The following is a 17,184-nucleotide window of genomic DNA, read 5'->3' as shown; positions in this document are numbered from 1 at the left end:
ATTCAAATCCCACCTCTGACACTTAGCTGGGTGACCTTGGACAAGCTCTCAGATAGATGGGCGACCCCCTGCTTCCCACCTTGAGCAGCCTCTCTGGAAGTCCCTTCCTTTCTGCCTTGCTTTGTCTTGAATTGCCTGTTCCTTAATTCTGACCCGGACCAGCCGTCCAGACCGTCTTCGAATCATTGCTGACCGCTTCAATGTAGACCATGATGCTGTCCTGGACAACGTACTCTATGCCCGCGCTTATACCAGTAAGACCTTTATCTCCCCAGGGCATGAGCTGTGTGACTATGAGCAAAGCACTCCCCCTCTCTGGGGGGGTCAGGTAGATCCTGCCCATGAAGCTGGTCCTGAGTTCTTTGGCTCCATCCAGGGACCTGCTCCAGCAAATCTGGAAGCTTCCCTAGCCTCATCCCCTCCTCTTTATATAATACCTACTTTCCCTCCCCAGGAGTGAGAAGGGGGCTTCTGCTTATTCCCTGGAGACAGAATGAGGAGCTGGAGGGATAGATGGCACAGACCATCTATTTTAAGGAAATTTTAAGGAAAAGCCTCCTAACAGAGCAGAATGACCTGCCTCTAGTGAAGTGGGGTCCTGAAACAAAGGTGGAATGTCTGCTAGTAAGGATCCCACAGGACCCCCTCTAGGAGTCATGGAATCTTCTCAATCCATCCGGCAGTGCCTGGATATAAAATGAAATGTGGAGGAAGCTTACTGGGCATCTTCCAGGTCAAAACAACACAGAGACCTTTGGAACACCCCAAATTGAAATCCTGCCTTCAAAATCTGTGACAAACCCAAGTTCCCAGACCCCAGGCCTGAGAATTCTTGCTCTAGAATGGGGGAGATCAGAGGATGCAGAGGTCCCTCTCAGGCCCGCAGTTCTAAAATTTCATAAATAATACTATGTGACCCTGATATCACAGGTCAAGGCTGGCTGCCTCTCCCTATTATCAGTCTAAATTTGGCAATACTGATTTACCTGGTGAGCAGTTCTCTCTAACATGAAAGATCCTGGCCACTTGAGCTCAACAACCTTGGGTGAGTTAGCTCCTCTATTAGCCCTCAGTTTCCTCCTCTGTCAACCAGAGATAAGATGAAGCCCCTTGCACTCAAAATGCTTGTTAGTTGACTTGGTGCCTCTGACTTGTCTCTAGTGGCTTAGCAGTTAGGGATGATTGTCATTTCCCTCTTAGATCTTAAAAAGCATCCACATGGCTTCTGCCCCTTGAAGTAGTAAATCAAATTATTGGCCTTTTTGAAAAACTGCAGCATCTGTGGCTACTACAGAGGTTGAAGGGAAAGTGTTCTGCAAAGGGGAGAGTTCTGGTGCTCTGAGGTTCCCAGTAGGTCATGGGTGGGGACAGCAGGTTTCTCTTAGGTGCTGAGACTTTCCCTTGGCGTCTTTCCCACCAGGTGAACATCAGATGGAGCTGCTGGACTACGTGGCTGCCAAGTTCCATGAGGAGGCTGGCATCTTCAAGCTTCTGGTACAGGCTGCCCCAGCTGCCCTCCCCTGAGCATCCCTGGGTTTCATTCCTCCCTTTCTGCTCATTCTTTCTTTCTTGTCCTCGACCCCTACAGATCATTGATTCAATCATGGCGCTCTTCCGCGTGGATTTCAGTGGCCGGGGTGAGTTAGCTGAGCGGCAGCAGAAATTGGCCCAGATGTTGTCTCGACTTCAGAAAATATCAGAAGGTGGGTGATCCTTTGGGCCAAATGGATCGAGTCTCTCCCCCACCTCTGGGCCTGGTTCATCTGTGCAGTTAGAGGATGGGGCTGGATTATGACCACTGACATTGACTTCCAAAGTGGGTTGCTATGTTAATTGCCTTCACTTTGTGGACTGCCTCTAAGCTCCATGTCTTGAAACAGTAACAATAATACTAGTTAACATGGATGGCTCTAGAGTCAGGAAGACCCAAGTTAAAATCTGGTCTCAGACCCTGAGCAAGTCTATGTGACCCTGGACAAGTCAATTCATGCTGTGTGCCTCAATTTCCTCATCTATAAAATGAGCTGGAGAAGAAAATGGCAAAGCACACCAGTGGTTTTGCCAAGGAAACCCCACCCATGACCCACGACTCAAAAAATGACTCCACAACAAAAATGTAAACAGTGGAATTTGAATCCAGGTCCTTCCTGATGCCAAAACCTGCCCTGTTAATGCTTCCTGATTAGGGATAGTGTCTTTGTGTTCACTAGGGAGATTTCTTATGGAATAGACAAGAACCTAAACTCAGGGAAATGACAGCTGTGCTTCTGTCCTGCCTGGCTTTGTGGCTGAGTCCATCTCAGGCTTATGGCCTCCCTTTCTCTGTGAAAGCTGATTAGGGGCTCCAAGTCTATTTCCTGCATAACAGCTGGACACCTTTCTTAAAATAAACCCTGAAGATCCACTTGGTGTCACTTCAATGAATAAGTCCATTTAATACAGTTCCCTGACCTGGGGGTGGAGGGGTGGGGATGGAGATGGGTGGGTATGTTGCTCTTTCAGACTCAGGAACCAATAACTCTATACCCTGGAAAGTGAAAAACCCCAGGGATAGGGCCTGGGCCCCTTTCCTTAGCTTGATCTTTTTCTTCCTTCCTGCAGAATACAACGTGGCTGTGTTTGTGACCAATCAGATGACAGCGGATCCCGGGGCAACCATGACGTAAGTAAGCTCCATTCTCTCCTGGTCCCTTCTCCTTCCCAGGCTTTACTTTGCTTCAGAGTGAGTCGGTAGAAGGAGGACCAAGAGAACTGCCCAGCATCCTCCTGGCAGGAGCTATGATCTCATTGGTGGGATCCTGCTGGGATGGAGCCTGCCCCTCCCTCTCTTTGACCTGCAGCGGGTCCTGCTCCAGCCAGCTGGGCCTCAGATTACAGGCAGACAGAAAGCCCCTCCCTTGCCAGATTTGTCTTGGCCAATGCTTCTGGGGGAGTGGTTCTGGATGGGGGCTCCAGAAGCTTCCTGAACAAGTATTCCTGATCTTTGTATTTCAGTAGAACCCATTTTCTTGGTCATCCTTTGTTTTATTGACTGAGTTTAAACCATAATTCTGAGAAGGGTCCTGTCAAGGGCTCCTCCAGGACTCAAACCAGGTGAAGGGGCCCTGGCCTAGAGTTTGTCCTTCATTAGCAGAGCCTTCTGGAGCCCTGCAAAGATCATACACATAGTGAGACTGCTAGTGGTTCAGTTGGTAATCAGCAATACAGGGGGCACATGAATGACCCCACAGCTCACATGTCTGTGGCTCTTCAGGGCTTGCAAAGACCTTCTTTTTCTCTTTGGATCCCCACAACCACCCTGTGATCTAGGTGCTCTTATTATTATTATTATTATTTTTGCTTCTAGACATTTTTTTGATTGATATTTTATTTTTCCATTTACACGTTTTGGAAATTTTACATCATACATCCATTTGCATATTTATGAGTTACACTGTTTTCCTCTATCCTTCCTTCCTACCTCCTTCCCTCGGCCGCAAACAGTCTAGTAAACTTTGTACATGTTTATTTGTGTTCGATATGTTTTTGTGTGAGGAATTAGGATTAAGGGAAAAGAAAGAAAAACATGGGATAGGAAGGAAAAACAGAAGAGAAATTTTAAAAAAGTGAACATATACATTCAATTTCTATGGTTTTTGTTTTGTTTTTCCTCTGGATGTGGATGGCATTGTCCATAACAGGTCTCCCAGGGTGCTCTTACTGACTCTATTTTACAGATGTGGAAAGTGAGACTGAGAGATCAGCTGATTTGCTTGGGGTCACACAGTCAGTCAACAAACATTTATTAATCATCTATAGCATACCAGACACTATGATAAGCATGACTAGTAAGTGTCTGAGACAGGATTCAAACCCGAGTCTTTCTGATCCGGGTCAAGTTCTCTAGGTTTTGTCTATATGCAGGCCCTGATAAACCAGGGAGAATCCTCAATCTGGGTGTCAACACTAAGAATCAAGCATGATGGGTCCTCAGGATGTGGCAGTGTGGTCGATTGGCTATAGCAACAGGCTTGAAGTCAGGACTGAATTCAAGTCCCTCCTCTTGGAAACTGACTCTGAGACCCTGAGAAACTCACTGGCAGCCTCTCTTTGTCTCTTTGATTTCTGTCACCGGTGGTGAGGGGGGGAGTGAGGGTGGGGTGGTCTGTTTTGGTTGATGGAATTCTCATAAAGGGAGATGACAAAAATGATCAAACCTTCCTGATTACACACACACACACACACACACACACACACACACACACACACGTATTAATCAGCATTAATCAGCATTCCAGACAGCTCTGAGTCATATAGTGATATTACTTCAAAGCTAAAGAAATAAACTAGCAAGGATTAGATGAAATGAAGCATTCAAAAGAAATTTGATATGGTTTTGTGAATTCTACAAACTATATGGAAATGGATTGGTCTTTCAAAGAAAGTGTTTTTGAAAATTCTGAAATTATCCAATACCAGAAGAAAAAAGAAAATGTACACAGGCAAAGTAGACTAGAAAAAAAGAGGGCTGTATGTGAAGACACAAATATCTCACATACTTTTGGTTTTTAGAAGCATGTTCCTTTTGTGGGTTTTTTTTTTGGGGGGGGGTTTGTTTGTTTTTGGCAAGGCAATGGGGTTAAGTAACTTGCCCAAGGTCACACAGCTAGGTAATTATTAAGTTTCTGAGTCTGAATTTGAACTCAGGTCCTCCTGAATCCAAGGCCAGCAAGCATGTTACTTTCAAAGCTATGCTGCTTCTTTGAAAACTTCAGTTCTCTTGTGTGCATTTTAAAAAATATTTCAATGATCCTCTTTTTATTTTCATCATTTTTTTCATTTTCTTCATTTTTGTTGGTCCTATCATTAGCTCCCTGTCCCACCTAAATACAAAGAAAAAAATAATTCCCCTAATAAGCCTCATTAGGCAAAAGAGATTCATATAGTGACCTCCAAATATCTTTCTGTTCCTCTGGTCTACTCTCTCCCTCAGCAGGTGATAGCTTGTTTCCTGATCAATTCTCTGGCACGATGGGTGGTCATTGCATTGGCCAGAGCTCTCAAATCTTTCTAGGTTGCTTTTCTGTACCATGTTGTTGCTACTGAATACATTGTTCTCATTCTGTTCACCTGGCTCTACATCTGTCCATAGAGCTCTTCCCAGTTTTCTCTGAAATGATCCCTTTCATCATTCTTTATGTGGTGGCTGTTGTCTACGCTGATCATAAGAGCCTTGGTCATTACACCTTCTATTGGTCGGTGGATCTCTGTGTGAAGTTACCTTCTACAATTAAGGCCTTGCAATACCTGCTGACTCCTAATGAACTTGGAGTCCACTCAAACCCCAGATCCTTTTCAGGAAAACATCTATCCAACAATGTCCCTCATATCCTCCTATGAAATTAAGAATACCCCCCCCAAAAAAGAACCAAAACCCTAAAAAAGTGAAAGCATTGGCTCATTCTGGGGATGCTGAAGACAGTGCTACCTCACCACAAAACTCAACCACCTGCCTGGAAGGCCAAGAAAGCCATCAGCACTTCCTGGTCTTTGGTCTCTGAAGGGTTAAGCCCATCTCCTTTATTTTATCAAGCTCCCTCATGGGAGAGGCACAAGGCACTTTTCACAGAGATTAATTTTAAAACCTTCCATTTCTATTTAGCTTAAGGCTAGCTTTAAAAAGAGAAAATGACTCATTGGTTCAGGAGGAGGAAGTGAGCTGTGTTCAAATAAAGAAATCTAAGGGAAAAGCACCATGAGGCTCCTTACTCAGGACTGGGGAGAAACTGTGAACAGACCCAGACTGTTGGGATCCAGTGAGGCAGGGGATGAGAGCCCATGAGTCAGGTTAGGTAGGGGCTCCAGATTCCTATCTCCATGCATATGTGTGTGTGTGTGTGTGTGTGTGCGTGCAAAGAAATCCATGTATGTACAAACACATGCATGTGTGTCTCCACAGTCATGGCAAATTTAAAAAGCAAGGAAACCACTTTGAACCAATAGGAATAATAATAATAATCAATCAAAGGGAAATAGTGAATGAGAGGGAAACAGGAAGAAAATTTAAAAGGTCAGAGTTCAGAGGGTAACCAAGGCTAATACTTGTAGTGTGTAAACTGGTTTATGAAATAAGGTCTCTTTCTTCCCAATGAGTTATGGGAGAACCAAGTTCACTCTAATTAGTACATTTGAAATATATTCAATCACATCAATACAAATTCAACACATCTTTGGCCAAAGCACAAAACGCCCATAACCTGGGGAGAAAACTGTGCTCATTTCAGACATTAAAAGGATTTCCAATACAGTTTGCACAGATCCCCGGAAGGCAGCAGGCAGCTCTTTGTTCCTCTGACTGAGGAACTCCAAGCTGCAGCTTGCCTGGGGCCTGTCAGAGACATCTCCCTGTAATTGGTATGAGGCCCCAAGCGCGATGACAATAATTGAGGCTTATATCCTATGTATTATACTTGATGGTATGTCGGATTAAAAGGAACAAAATTACAGAGTCGAGTTGCTTCTGTGTGATCCCTCCAAGCAGTGATTTCCAGGCGAGGCCTCCGCATAAAGAATGGAAATGCAATGACATAAACAAGGAAGGCCAGGGACAAAAGGTCCAAGGATCACCAGTGTGCCAAGCCCCCATGCCCCGGCTGGATAGATGGTGGACCTAGCAAAAAAGCAGGAGGGATGTTCTCACTGATTTTGACTTCAGAGTTGTCTTATGAGCCCAAGTAGGAACATTATAATGTTGGGAGTCATATAGTGACTTTGGAAGCTTATACAGTTAAGTAATAATGTTCCCTTGGCATGACCTGATACTTCAGTAGGCTGTAAAGTTTCATTCAGCCAGATTCTCTGACCTTTATGTCAAAGATCAAGCTACTGTGGATTTCATGCTGGAAAGCCCATCTTTTTTTTTTTTTTTTAGGTTTTTTACAAGGCAAATGGGGTTAAGTGGCTTGCCCAAGGCCACACAGCTAGGTAATTATTAAGTGTCTGAGACCGGATTTGAACCCAGGTACTCCTGACTCCAGGGCCAGTGCTTTATCCACTTTGCCACCTAGCCCCCCCCAGGCCCATCCATTTTCAAGAGTAAACTTTTGTATCACTGATGTAAGAGGAGAAGGAGTACAGCCACTATGGAGAAATACATTTTCTCTCTCTCTCTCTCTCTCTCTCTCTCTCTCTCTCCAAACTGGAATAGGTTTCAGTCCTCCTTTTTCTTCCTTCTCCAAAGAGAAGAGAAGGAAAAGAGGGAAAATGAAAGGAGCCATAGGGGTAGGGTGTTTTCTGGAATTAAACAAGAGCCAAATAGAATGTCTTTTGACCTTGTTCTATCCACCCTGAAGCCCTAGTAATAACTCATGAAATTTTAGTTGTTATAATTTCTTTTTTTTGTTTGTTTTTTAGGGTTTTTTTGCAAGGCAAATGGGGTTAAGTGGCTTGCTCAAGGCCACACAGCTAGGTCATTATTAAGTGTCTGAGATCGGATTTGAACCCAGGTACTCCTGACTCCAGGGCCGGTGCTTCATCCACTGTGACACCTAGCCACCCCATTGTTAAAATTTCAAGAAAAATTACATCATGCTAAAACTTGAAATATCAACCCCCCCCCCATTAAATTAAATTGACTGTATCTTAAAGGATGGAAAGGGAAGACTACAGAGAAAGCTAGGTGTAGTGGATAGAGTGCTGGCACATTATTTAACCTTCTAAAGTCTCAGTTTCCTAATTTTAAAATGAAGAAGTTGGCCTTAATGATTTCTAGGATTGCTTATAGTTCTAAATTCAGGATGCTATGAGTCATTTCTGAACCTGTAAACAATCAAATGTGTTAAAAGAATGATCAAAATCATTACCAAATTAGAAAGTGAAGATGAAAAGATGATACAAAATGAAATTACAATAGAGCCCTCTGGAATTATTTCTATTTATCCTGGAAAATAGAACAAAGAAAAGATTTCAATGAGACTATCACCATTGCTTCTGGAAGCTTAACCAATGCAATCACTGTAACAAAGAGGACAAAAAACCCTGGAAATCATCATGGCCTGGCAATACTTGACCTCTTTGCCAATTAGAAAGGTGGAGCAGGCAAGGGAAATGCTGCATTAAAATGTAAATTCATTTGTGAAGTCTTGTGGAGGAGATGGGACCAGTGGAGCACATAAAGTAACAAAAAGTAGGAAATATGAGTTCATAGAAATCTTTGGTCTGGGCCAAGTTAAGTCATATCATTCCAGGAACCCTGGAAAATGCTAAAGAGAAGAAAGACAAAAACCAGTTGAAAATGAGGTGGCTCGGGGTGGCTAGGTGGTACAATGGCTAGAGCACTGGCCCTGGAGTCAGGAGGACCTGAGTTCAAATGCAGCCTCAGTCACTTAATAATGACCTAACTGTGTGGCTTTGGGCAAGCCACTTAACCCCATTGCCTTGCCAAAACCTAAAAAAAAAAAAAGAAAGAAAGAAAATGAGGTGGCTCATTGAGCATTCTCTAGCATACGTTTTCCTTTTTCAGTGATTGTGGAGTTCCCATGTTTGGCTCTCTAACATCTCCATGTCCGATGTGCTAAAGGAGGAGGTGTAAATGACTCTAAGCAAGAAAAAATAGGAAGAACAGCCTGACCAGATCTCATTTGTAAAAATCTGTACCCTTAAGTAAAAATCAATTTGGTAAGCATTGATGGATAAATTCTTTAGATATTTTTAAAAGGAGATGTCAAACAACTGAAAAAAATCATGAATTGTGCTATTGCTGAAAATAGGTAATTAATGGGACATCCAACCGATGTGTCTATTTTCTTCTCACTAAGAGCTTTATAAAAATGAGGAACATACACATCAAGGGTGTGAGAAACAGGCAGATTTTCAAACAGGATATTCTACTACGGGCTGCAGCTTTATAAGTCCATGTTTGATAGAAAAATGTCCATCCTCTCCTAATTATTTTTTAGAATAAAAGCATTTGACTGAGATCTCCTAATCCTCATTTTTCTGGACCTCTCTGTAGGCTTTGACACTTCCAACCACACTCAGCCCCTGGATACTCTCTGCCCTCTATTTTTTTTTTCAGGTTTTTGCAAGGCAAATGGGATTAAGTGGCTTGCCCAAGGCCACACAGCTAGGTAATTAAGTGTTTGAGACCAGATTTGAACCCAGGTACTCCTGAGTCCAGGGCTGGTGCTTTATCCACTGTGCAACCTAGCCACCCTCTGCCCTCTATTTTCTCTAACATTAGTTCTCCTACCTTTTCTCCCCAGTCTTCTTTGTTGGACCATCATCCATGTCTTGCCCCTTCTCTGTGGGTGTATCCTAGGGCTCTGTCTTGGATCTTCTCTGAGCCTTTACATTCTCTCATTCGGGGAACTCATCAGTTCCTGTGATCATCCCAGATTTCTCCATCTAGTTCCAATTTCTCCCCTGAGTTCTAGTTTGATCACCACTGCCTATTGGGCATTTCCAGCTAGGTATCTCAAACCAGAACAATTATCTTCTCCCTCAGTCCCCACTAAGTCTGTTTGCCCTTCTGACTTCCTCCTTTGGTTGAGAGCACCAGGAACCCTCCAATGATTCAGGTTCACAATCTCAGTCATCCTTGCTTTCCTACTCCACTCCCCCCACCCCCATATCCAATCTACCTTCATGACATCTTTCATCTTGGTCCCCTCTCCACTCACAAGGCCTCTGCACTAGTTCAGTCCTCATACTATTGAAATTGCCTCATTGTCTCACCTCTCCACTCTATCTCTGTGTACCGTATTCATAGAATAGAGAATGCATTGGTTCACTTGTCTTTTCCAAAAACTCCTATGACTTCCTGCTGCCTCTAAAATGAAATACAAACTTCTCTGTTATTTAGAACCCTCTACAGTCTGGGCTACCTTTTCAGCCTAATGAAACATTACTCCCCTACATTCCAGCAAAATTGCTTACTTGCTATTCTTCATCAGCAAAATTCCATCTCCCTTCTTCTTGTCTTTTTAAAAAAATTTTTTTTAAGCTTTTACAAAGGGGTTTTGTTGTAAGGATATAGCAGGTCAGAAATCCAAACATTCCATCTCCCACCCTTGGTGCCTCTCTCTCTCCCCATACCCCTCTGCATCCCTGGGAGGGTGCTCAAAGTCCCATGGAGATTGGAAAGCCAATGTTTCATCTACCCCTGAATTGGGTTCCAAAGGTCATTCCTCTGAGTCTCAAGACTGGCTGGCTGATTGAATAACCTGGCCACAAGGACTTGTCAAATATATGAAAGTCTGGGGCAGCTAGGTGGCATAGTGGATAGAGCACCGGCCCAGGAATCAGGAGGACCTGAGTTCAAATTTGACCTCAGACCAAAAAAAAAAGTATATGAAAATCTGGGAAAGAGAATATATGCCTGTCTCCCATTGACACCAAGGAGTTCTGAAATGTGTTTGATTTTTTTTTGTTTTGTTTTTTAGGTTTTTACAAGGCAAATGGGGTTAAGTGGCTTGCCCAAGGCCACACAGCTAGGTGATTATTAAGTATCTGAGACCAGATTTGAACCCAGGTACTCCTGACTCCAGGGCCGGGGTGCTTTATCCACTACTCCACCTAGCTGTCCCTTTGTTTGTTTTTGTAATGTCTACTAAAGTGCTTAGAAATGGATGCTATTTAATCAGTGGAAAAGGCATCAAAGAAGATCCATGACCTACTTTGCTGCTGTCCCCAAGGAACTTGGGACTTTTCCTTCTGACTTGTATCAGAAAACTTCCCCATTAGACTGTGAGCTCCAGGAGAGTTGAGCCATTTCCCTTTTCTTTTTGTATCTCCAGGTCTTCTTAGCACAAACTTTGTACCTATTAAGTAATTAGCATTCATTCACATAAAATTAACTCCAGATAAGAGTTAATTAGCCATGTGAAGGGGCTGATGGGAAAGTTGTGATTTTCTGTGCTAAAGGATAGCCAACATGCACTTCCTTCAGTGACCTGCTATGTTCACACAAATCCTTAGCAGGATTAGGAGGGAATCAGATTGCCCTAGAGGAGAGAGTGTGGTACTTGGGCTCAGGTGGTACTGGGTTCAAATCCTACCTCTCTGACTAGCTTTATGACCTTGGAGGAGTCTCATTCCCATCCCTTCTAAGATTTAGTCTTCTCAGCTATCAAATGGGAAGTAATAATACCTGTGTTGTCTTAGCTATCAGATGGAAGTAATAATACCTGTGTTGCTTCCTTCACCTGGTTATTTTGAGATTTCAGTGATATCATTTGTGTAAAGCCCTTGACTTTGGTAAGACATAGAGCCATTAGCAAAGACTCTTGATTGCTCCTGAGAAGCAACCCCAGCTGGTTCCCTGACTCTCAGCCAGAATTGGAAGAGATTCCTGTAAAACAAGGAGGCTGGTCCCTCAACCCCTCCCCCCCAACCAGAGCATCACTTCCAAGACCAAAGTGGGGCGGTGTTGGAGACAGTACATAAAACAAATTCCAAGGAGTCCCTCAGAGTGCCTAACTCCCACAACCTTAAAGACCCCTATGACCCAACCTGATCACCCTATAACTACTTCTTGTAAATTCTAGTACCAAATATCCATACAAGAACCTTGGGAAGGTAGATAGTGCAGGTATTAGAGTTGAAAGGGATCCTCAAGATCTTTGGCTCTAACCCCTCAAAATTCCAGATGAGGAAACTGAGGATGAGATATGGGAAGCAACTTGTCCAGTGACAACAGGTAGAAAGATGTAGGGGTCATGGGTCATACCAGGTTCTCAGTTTCCAAATTCAGTTTTCTTTCTGTGAGATATCAGTCAATCCACAAGTCTTTACAAATACAGAAGATAGAACCACAGCATATTTGCTGAAATGTTAATCATTTGATAAGCATTTGGCATTTATGAAGCCTGCAAAGCCAGCTTCATTTTACAAGTGTCCATGACTGTCCCAGGTCCCAGTTTCTAGTGAGGGGCCAAGCATATTCGAGGCCCTCAGGACTGACAGGAACACTGGAAAAAAAATAGTCACTTTTCAATTCATTGTACAGATCTTGAGCCAAATGGAGGTAGAAAAAAGTTTGGAAACTGAGCCAAGGTCACATAAGTAATCAGTGCCTGGGCAAGGTCATGGTCCTTCTCTGCCCTAAGACTCCCTTCACCCTAAAAAGTCCTGTGACTGCAGAGCCCAGAGGGCAGATGGTATGGGGGAGGCCAGGGAAGGAAGACTGCAGATAACCTTGGCAGAGATAAGAGGAACTGTTTGCATTGTGGAGTCCTTGGTCAGGCTGAGTCTGCTCCTAATGTGGCCTCATCTTTCTTATCCCTCCTCCCTCACCCATTCTTTCTTCCTCCCACCAGTTTGCAGAAACTTCAGTTAGACCTATCCCATCTCTGCCTCACATCTGGGATGAATCACTGCCCCACTTTCTGTTAAACTCCTCTGCTACAGGCAGGGAATCCAAGTGGAGCCTCAAGGCAGCCTTGTCCCTGCATCCAGAGACCCCTCCTCTCTCTTCCCCCCTTCCCCCAGCTCTGGGTCATTTCTGTTATCATGCAGAGCTATCACCTAGGGATGATTTCGCCCTTTATCCTTTCCTCTCCACCCCAGCCCCAGAACTTGGGTGTGGTCCCTTTCCTAGGGTGTGTGTTCCTTCTCAAAGTCAACTGGTCTTCAAACTAGTTGTTTCTCTGTCACCATGTTTACAGGTTTTTTCACATACCTGATTATTTAATCAAAGCACCAGAATAGTACTAAATTTACTAAATTGTTCTTTAGTCAGGTTTTAGTCTCATCTGACTTTTCATGATCCCATTTGGTGTTGTCCTGGCAAAGGTACTGTAGCAGTTTCCATTTCTTTCTCCAGCTCATCTTCCAAGTGAAGAAACTGAGGCAATCAAGGTTAAGAGACGTGTCCAGGCTGGATCTGAACTCAGGCCTTCTTTTTTTCTTTTTGCAAGGCAATGAGGTTATGTGACTTGCCCAAGGTCATACAGCTAAGTAATTAAGTATCTGAGGCTGGATTTGAGCTTAGATGCTCCTGACTCCAGGGCCGGTGCTCTATCCACTGCACCACCTAGTTTCCCCTGAACTCAGGTCTTCTTGACCTTAGACATGACACTCTATCCCTTCCTCATTCTGCTTTAGCATTTTGCTCTTGCATCTCCCCCTCCACACTAGAGAAGGCCTCCATTTGATGCAGATTTATGAACATATGCAAAACCATACGCTGCATACTCCTATTTATCAATTCTTTCTCCGGAGATGGATAGCATCTTCTTTCCCAGGGCCTTTATAGTGGAAGAATTGAATTTTTTAAAAGCATTTATTAGCTCTGATTATGTGCCAAACACTGCAGTGATCCCTGGGCATGTAAAAAACAACAGAGCAGACTCTGCCTTTGAGAGGCTTATATTCTTCTTTTTTCTTTTTTTTCTTTTTAAAGATTTTGAGTTTTACAATTTTTTCTCCAATCCTACTTCCTTCCCCCCCCCCCACAGAAAGCAATCTATCAGTCTTTATTTTGTTTCCATGTTGTACCTTGATCCAAATTGAGTGTGCTGAGAGAGAAATCATCCTTAAGGAAGAGACAAAAAGTATAAGGGATAGCAAGATCAGACAATAAGCTCTCTGTTTAAGAGGCTTATATATTCTAAAAAGGGAAGGTGCCATTTATGGGGAGTAGGAATGGGGTCAGGAATGGAATCAGGGTCTGGCCAAGCAACCCCTCGAACTGTGACTGGATTGTGTAGAAGGCCAGGAAGAGTCCTGGATTCAACTAGAGGCTATCATCTAGCCCAGCCCAGGTCTGCCTGGACCAATTGAGGACACCCCCCCCCACCCCCAGCCAGAGATGGATCCCCATTCCCCCTTGAGGCCAGTGTTCTATTTCTGGCCTACTCTCTCAGTGAGGACACTTTTCTTTCTGTAGAGCTGAAATTGGCCTCTCTTCTCCATCTGCCGCTCTTGATTCTGCCCCATGGGACCATGTGAATGAAGTATCATCTCTTTTCTACAAGATGACCCTTCAGTTAATTGATGGTAGCTTTTTCCCAGAAAGTTTTTAGAAGTAAAACATCCCCAGCTCCTTCAACCATCCCAGTGGCTTTAGCTTCCTTCTCCCTCCTGGCCACCCCTGGACATCATGTTCTCTATGCCAGAGTTGGGCCAGTCCATAGGTGGACATTGTGTTTTTCTGTGTTTGCCTAAGTGGGTGTACAGGGATGGCTGTATCACATTGTTGGTGCACACTGAGTTAGCCTTCCACTAAAATTCCTACATCTTCATGGGAATGGTCTTCTAGCCAGAACTACCAGCTGGTTTTTCTACTAGAGTGTTTTCATTTATAACTGTTCATCTTTTATTAGAGTCAACTCTTCCTTGTAGTTCGTTAAGATATTTTGGGATCTTGATTCCGTGTTTAGCTTTCCCTCCCAATTTCTTATCCAAAATTTGATAACCAGGCCACCCATGCCTTTATTGGATTCATTAATAAAATTGTTAAACAAGAAGTGTGGTGGGAGAGAGGGAGCATTGGATTTGACTGAGGGCCTAGGTTTGTTTTTAACTCGGCATTCCTAGTGCCTGGAAAGCTTAATACAAGCCAAATGGAATGAAGTAATGACTAGATAGGTATAGGCCAGGTAACCACATGGCCTCTTCCCAGTGCAGCCTGAACCAGATTAAAATATGATTGGGAACTATTTAGCAAAGTCAATAAAACTACAGTGAAGCAGAGATAAACCATTTTGAGTGACTCTTGTTTCCAATTAAGTTGACACTGCTGGTATAGGCCTGGGTGGCCACCCCCAAAAGTAGGAAGAGCTCTGAATCTGGATCTGGATCCCGGCTCCTCCTCTACTGCCTCTGGGGCTGTAGGCCACTCAGTTTACCTCTTTGGGTCTCAGTTTCCTAATCCATAAAAATGAGAGGCATGACTTCTAAGATGCCTTCCAAGTCTAAAGTCTATGAATCAATCATCAACAAGTATTACTTTGTTTAGCCATTTTCAGTGATATCTGACTCTTCATGACTCCATTTGAGGTTTCCTTGGCAAAGATATTGGAGTGGCTGGCCATTTCCTTTCTGGCTCATTTTACAGAAGAGGAAACAGCAAAACACTGTGAAGTGACTTGACTAGGGTGACACAGCTGATAAGTGAAGTTAGATTTGAACTCACAAAGAGATGTCCTGACTCCAGCCCCTTACTCTATCTACTGCAGCTCTACCCAGCTGCCCAGAAATTATATTATTCAATACCTTCTCTGTGTCAGCCCCTGTGCTAGTCTTTAGGGAAGAAGTACCAAGGATAAAATCATCCCTGTTCTCAAGGGGTTTACATTCTTGTGTTTGTGATTCTGTGAATAGAGGCCAGATCAGAGCTTTGTGGCACTTCAAGATTTGCTTCCAGGTTGAAACTGTTTCTTAAATTATTCTTTGAGAATACACTTTCATGCCCAAGTCTCCACCTGCTCCATAAGACCATCATCGTTTATACAGTCTCTGAGGCGTTCCCCTCATGGGCTAGTCTGATGACCTTCTCTGAAAGGAAATCAAACTAAGCATGTATAGATGTCAGATCCATGGAGGTGGACAAGAGAGCTCAAAGAGTGATAGAAAAGAAAAGGGCCAGTGTTCCAACCTTAGACATAGATTTTGAATGGGAGAAGAATGAAGCAAAGAGCCAGAGAGGAAGCGATTAAGGAAATCAGAGTTGAGAGAATGGAACCTCTTGGAAAACCTAGGTGAAGGAAAGGTTATCCAGAAAAGGTTTTTTTTTTTTTTTAACAATGTCCAGTGCTTCAGAAAAATAGGAGGAGGATGGGAAACAGGAATGTCAGAGATTCACTAATGACCCTGGAGAAATCTATTTCTGGAAACACAGGTTCAGAAATTATATCACAAACAGTTGAGGAATGAGTGAATGAATGAAAAATAATTTGTTAAGCTTATGTTTTGTGCCTAGCAAACACAGGGCTTAGAGTGAGAAAAAGCAGGAAAATCCCCCATCTGAGGGAGCTCACCCTCTGCTGTGGGGACACTATGCATAAGAGACAGAGGCAAAGTGTGAGAGTTGGGTAGGTGGTTTGAATGGTATGGCCCAAGGATTCTTAGATGCTATCAATAGGTCTGGTGCAGCATAAGGAGACCAGGGGATAGAGGCCAGGGCAGGTGAGAAGACCTGCAGGAGCTCAGAGGGCAGTGGCTAGACATAATATTCCTCCATTTTGGCAGAAGATAGAGAATTATTGATCCTCCTCTCCTCCAGATCATGTGTACCATCAAGCAGCCAGCTGAGCGGGGGGGGGGGGAAGGCAAAGGGAAAGGGGGCCCACCACCAATGGTTCTGAGTCTTCCATGATGGGTTCTGGAATGAGCCTGGGGTGGGGGGGTATTTACAAAATAAAACTATCAAGAATAGAATCCTGGGGCAGCTAGGTGACACAGGATTAGAGCACTGGCCCTGGAGTCAGGAGGACTGAGTTCAAATTTGACCTCAGACACTTAATAATTGCCTAGCTGTGTGACCTTAGATGAGTCACTTAACCCCATTGCCTTAAATAAATAAAAATTTTAAAAAAGAATAGACTCCTCTATTTAGGAATTAGGCAGTGAAGGGGAGGAGCTTGGTTCTTCTGATTATCTGAATGATCCTCTGTTTTCTTTGTTAGATATTCTCCCATGCCCTCTCTGCCCTCCACCTCATGTGTATTCCAGGACATTATCCTGGGCTCTCTTCTCTCTACCTTTTCTCTGTGATCTCCCCAAGGATTCCGTTACCATCTTTATACAAATGACTTCCCAAATCAGTCCTCATCTTTCTCTTGAGGTGCAGGTCAGATCATGAACTAGCTACTAGACATTTTAAACTGAGACTTCTCTAGTCATCTCAAATAGAATTTGTCCAAAATAGAATTCATTATCTTTCTCCCCAAAATTCACTCCTCCTTCAAATTTCCCAATTTTACTCAAGGCCACCATCATCCTTCCAAATACCTATCTTCTTAAATCCTCAGAGTTATGCTCAACTTCCCATCTTGCTCCTCATGGTCACTCAGGTTCCAAAACTTGTGAATTTTATCTCTGTAGCATCTCCCATCCATCGCTTTCTTTTTTCCCATCACACCACAGCCAGCCTACTTCAGCCTCTCAGCACCTCTCCCCTGGACTACAGAGACTTCTTCCTTTGCCTCCTGGCCTCCTGTCCCTTCTCTTTCCAATCCATCTTCCACATCACCTCCAAATTGA

General features: G+C 43.6%; 1 protein-coding gene across 1 annotated transcript in view; it reads left to right on the top strand.

Annotated features, from left to right (window-relative positions):
* DMC1 (DNA meiotic recombinase 1) overlaps positions 1-17,184 on the top strand; it is a 42,229-nt gene that overhangs the window by 20,136 nt on the left and 4,909 nt on the right. Inside the window, exons 9-12 of the mRNA XM_074226935.1 lie at positions 163-254; positions 1,421-1,494; positions 1,589-1,703; positions 2,602-2,662. Coding sequence (XP_074083036.1) covers positions 163-254; positions 1,421-1,494; positions 1,589-1,703; positions 2,602-2,662 — 342 coding nt within the window. The remainder of the gene's footprint in view (positions 1-162; positions 255-1,420; positions 1,495-1,588; positions 1,704-2,601; positions 2,663-17,184) is intronic.

Source organism: Macrotis lagotis, chromosome 2 (assembly GCF_037893015.1).
Source record: "Macrotis lagotis isolate mMagLag1 chromosome 2, bilby.v1.9.chrom.fasta, whole genome shotgun sequence".
Classification (NCBI taxonomy): domain Eukaryota; kingdom Metazoa; phylum Chordata; class Mammalia; order Peramelemorphia; family Peramelidae; genus Macrotis; species Macrotis lagotis.
This window is presented reverse-complemented; position numbering and strand designations above follow the sequence as displayed.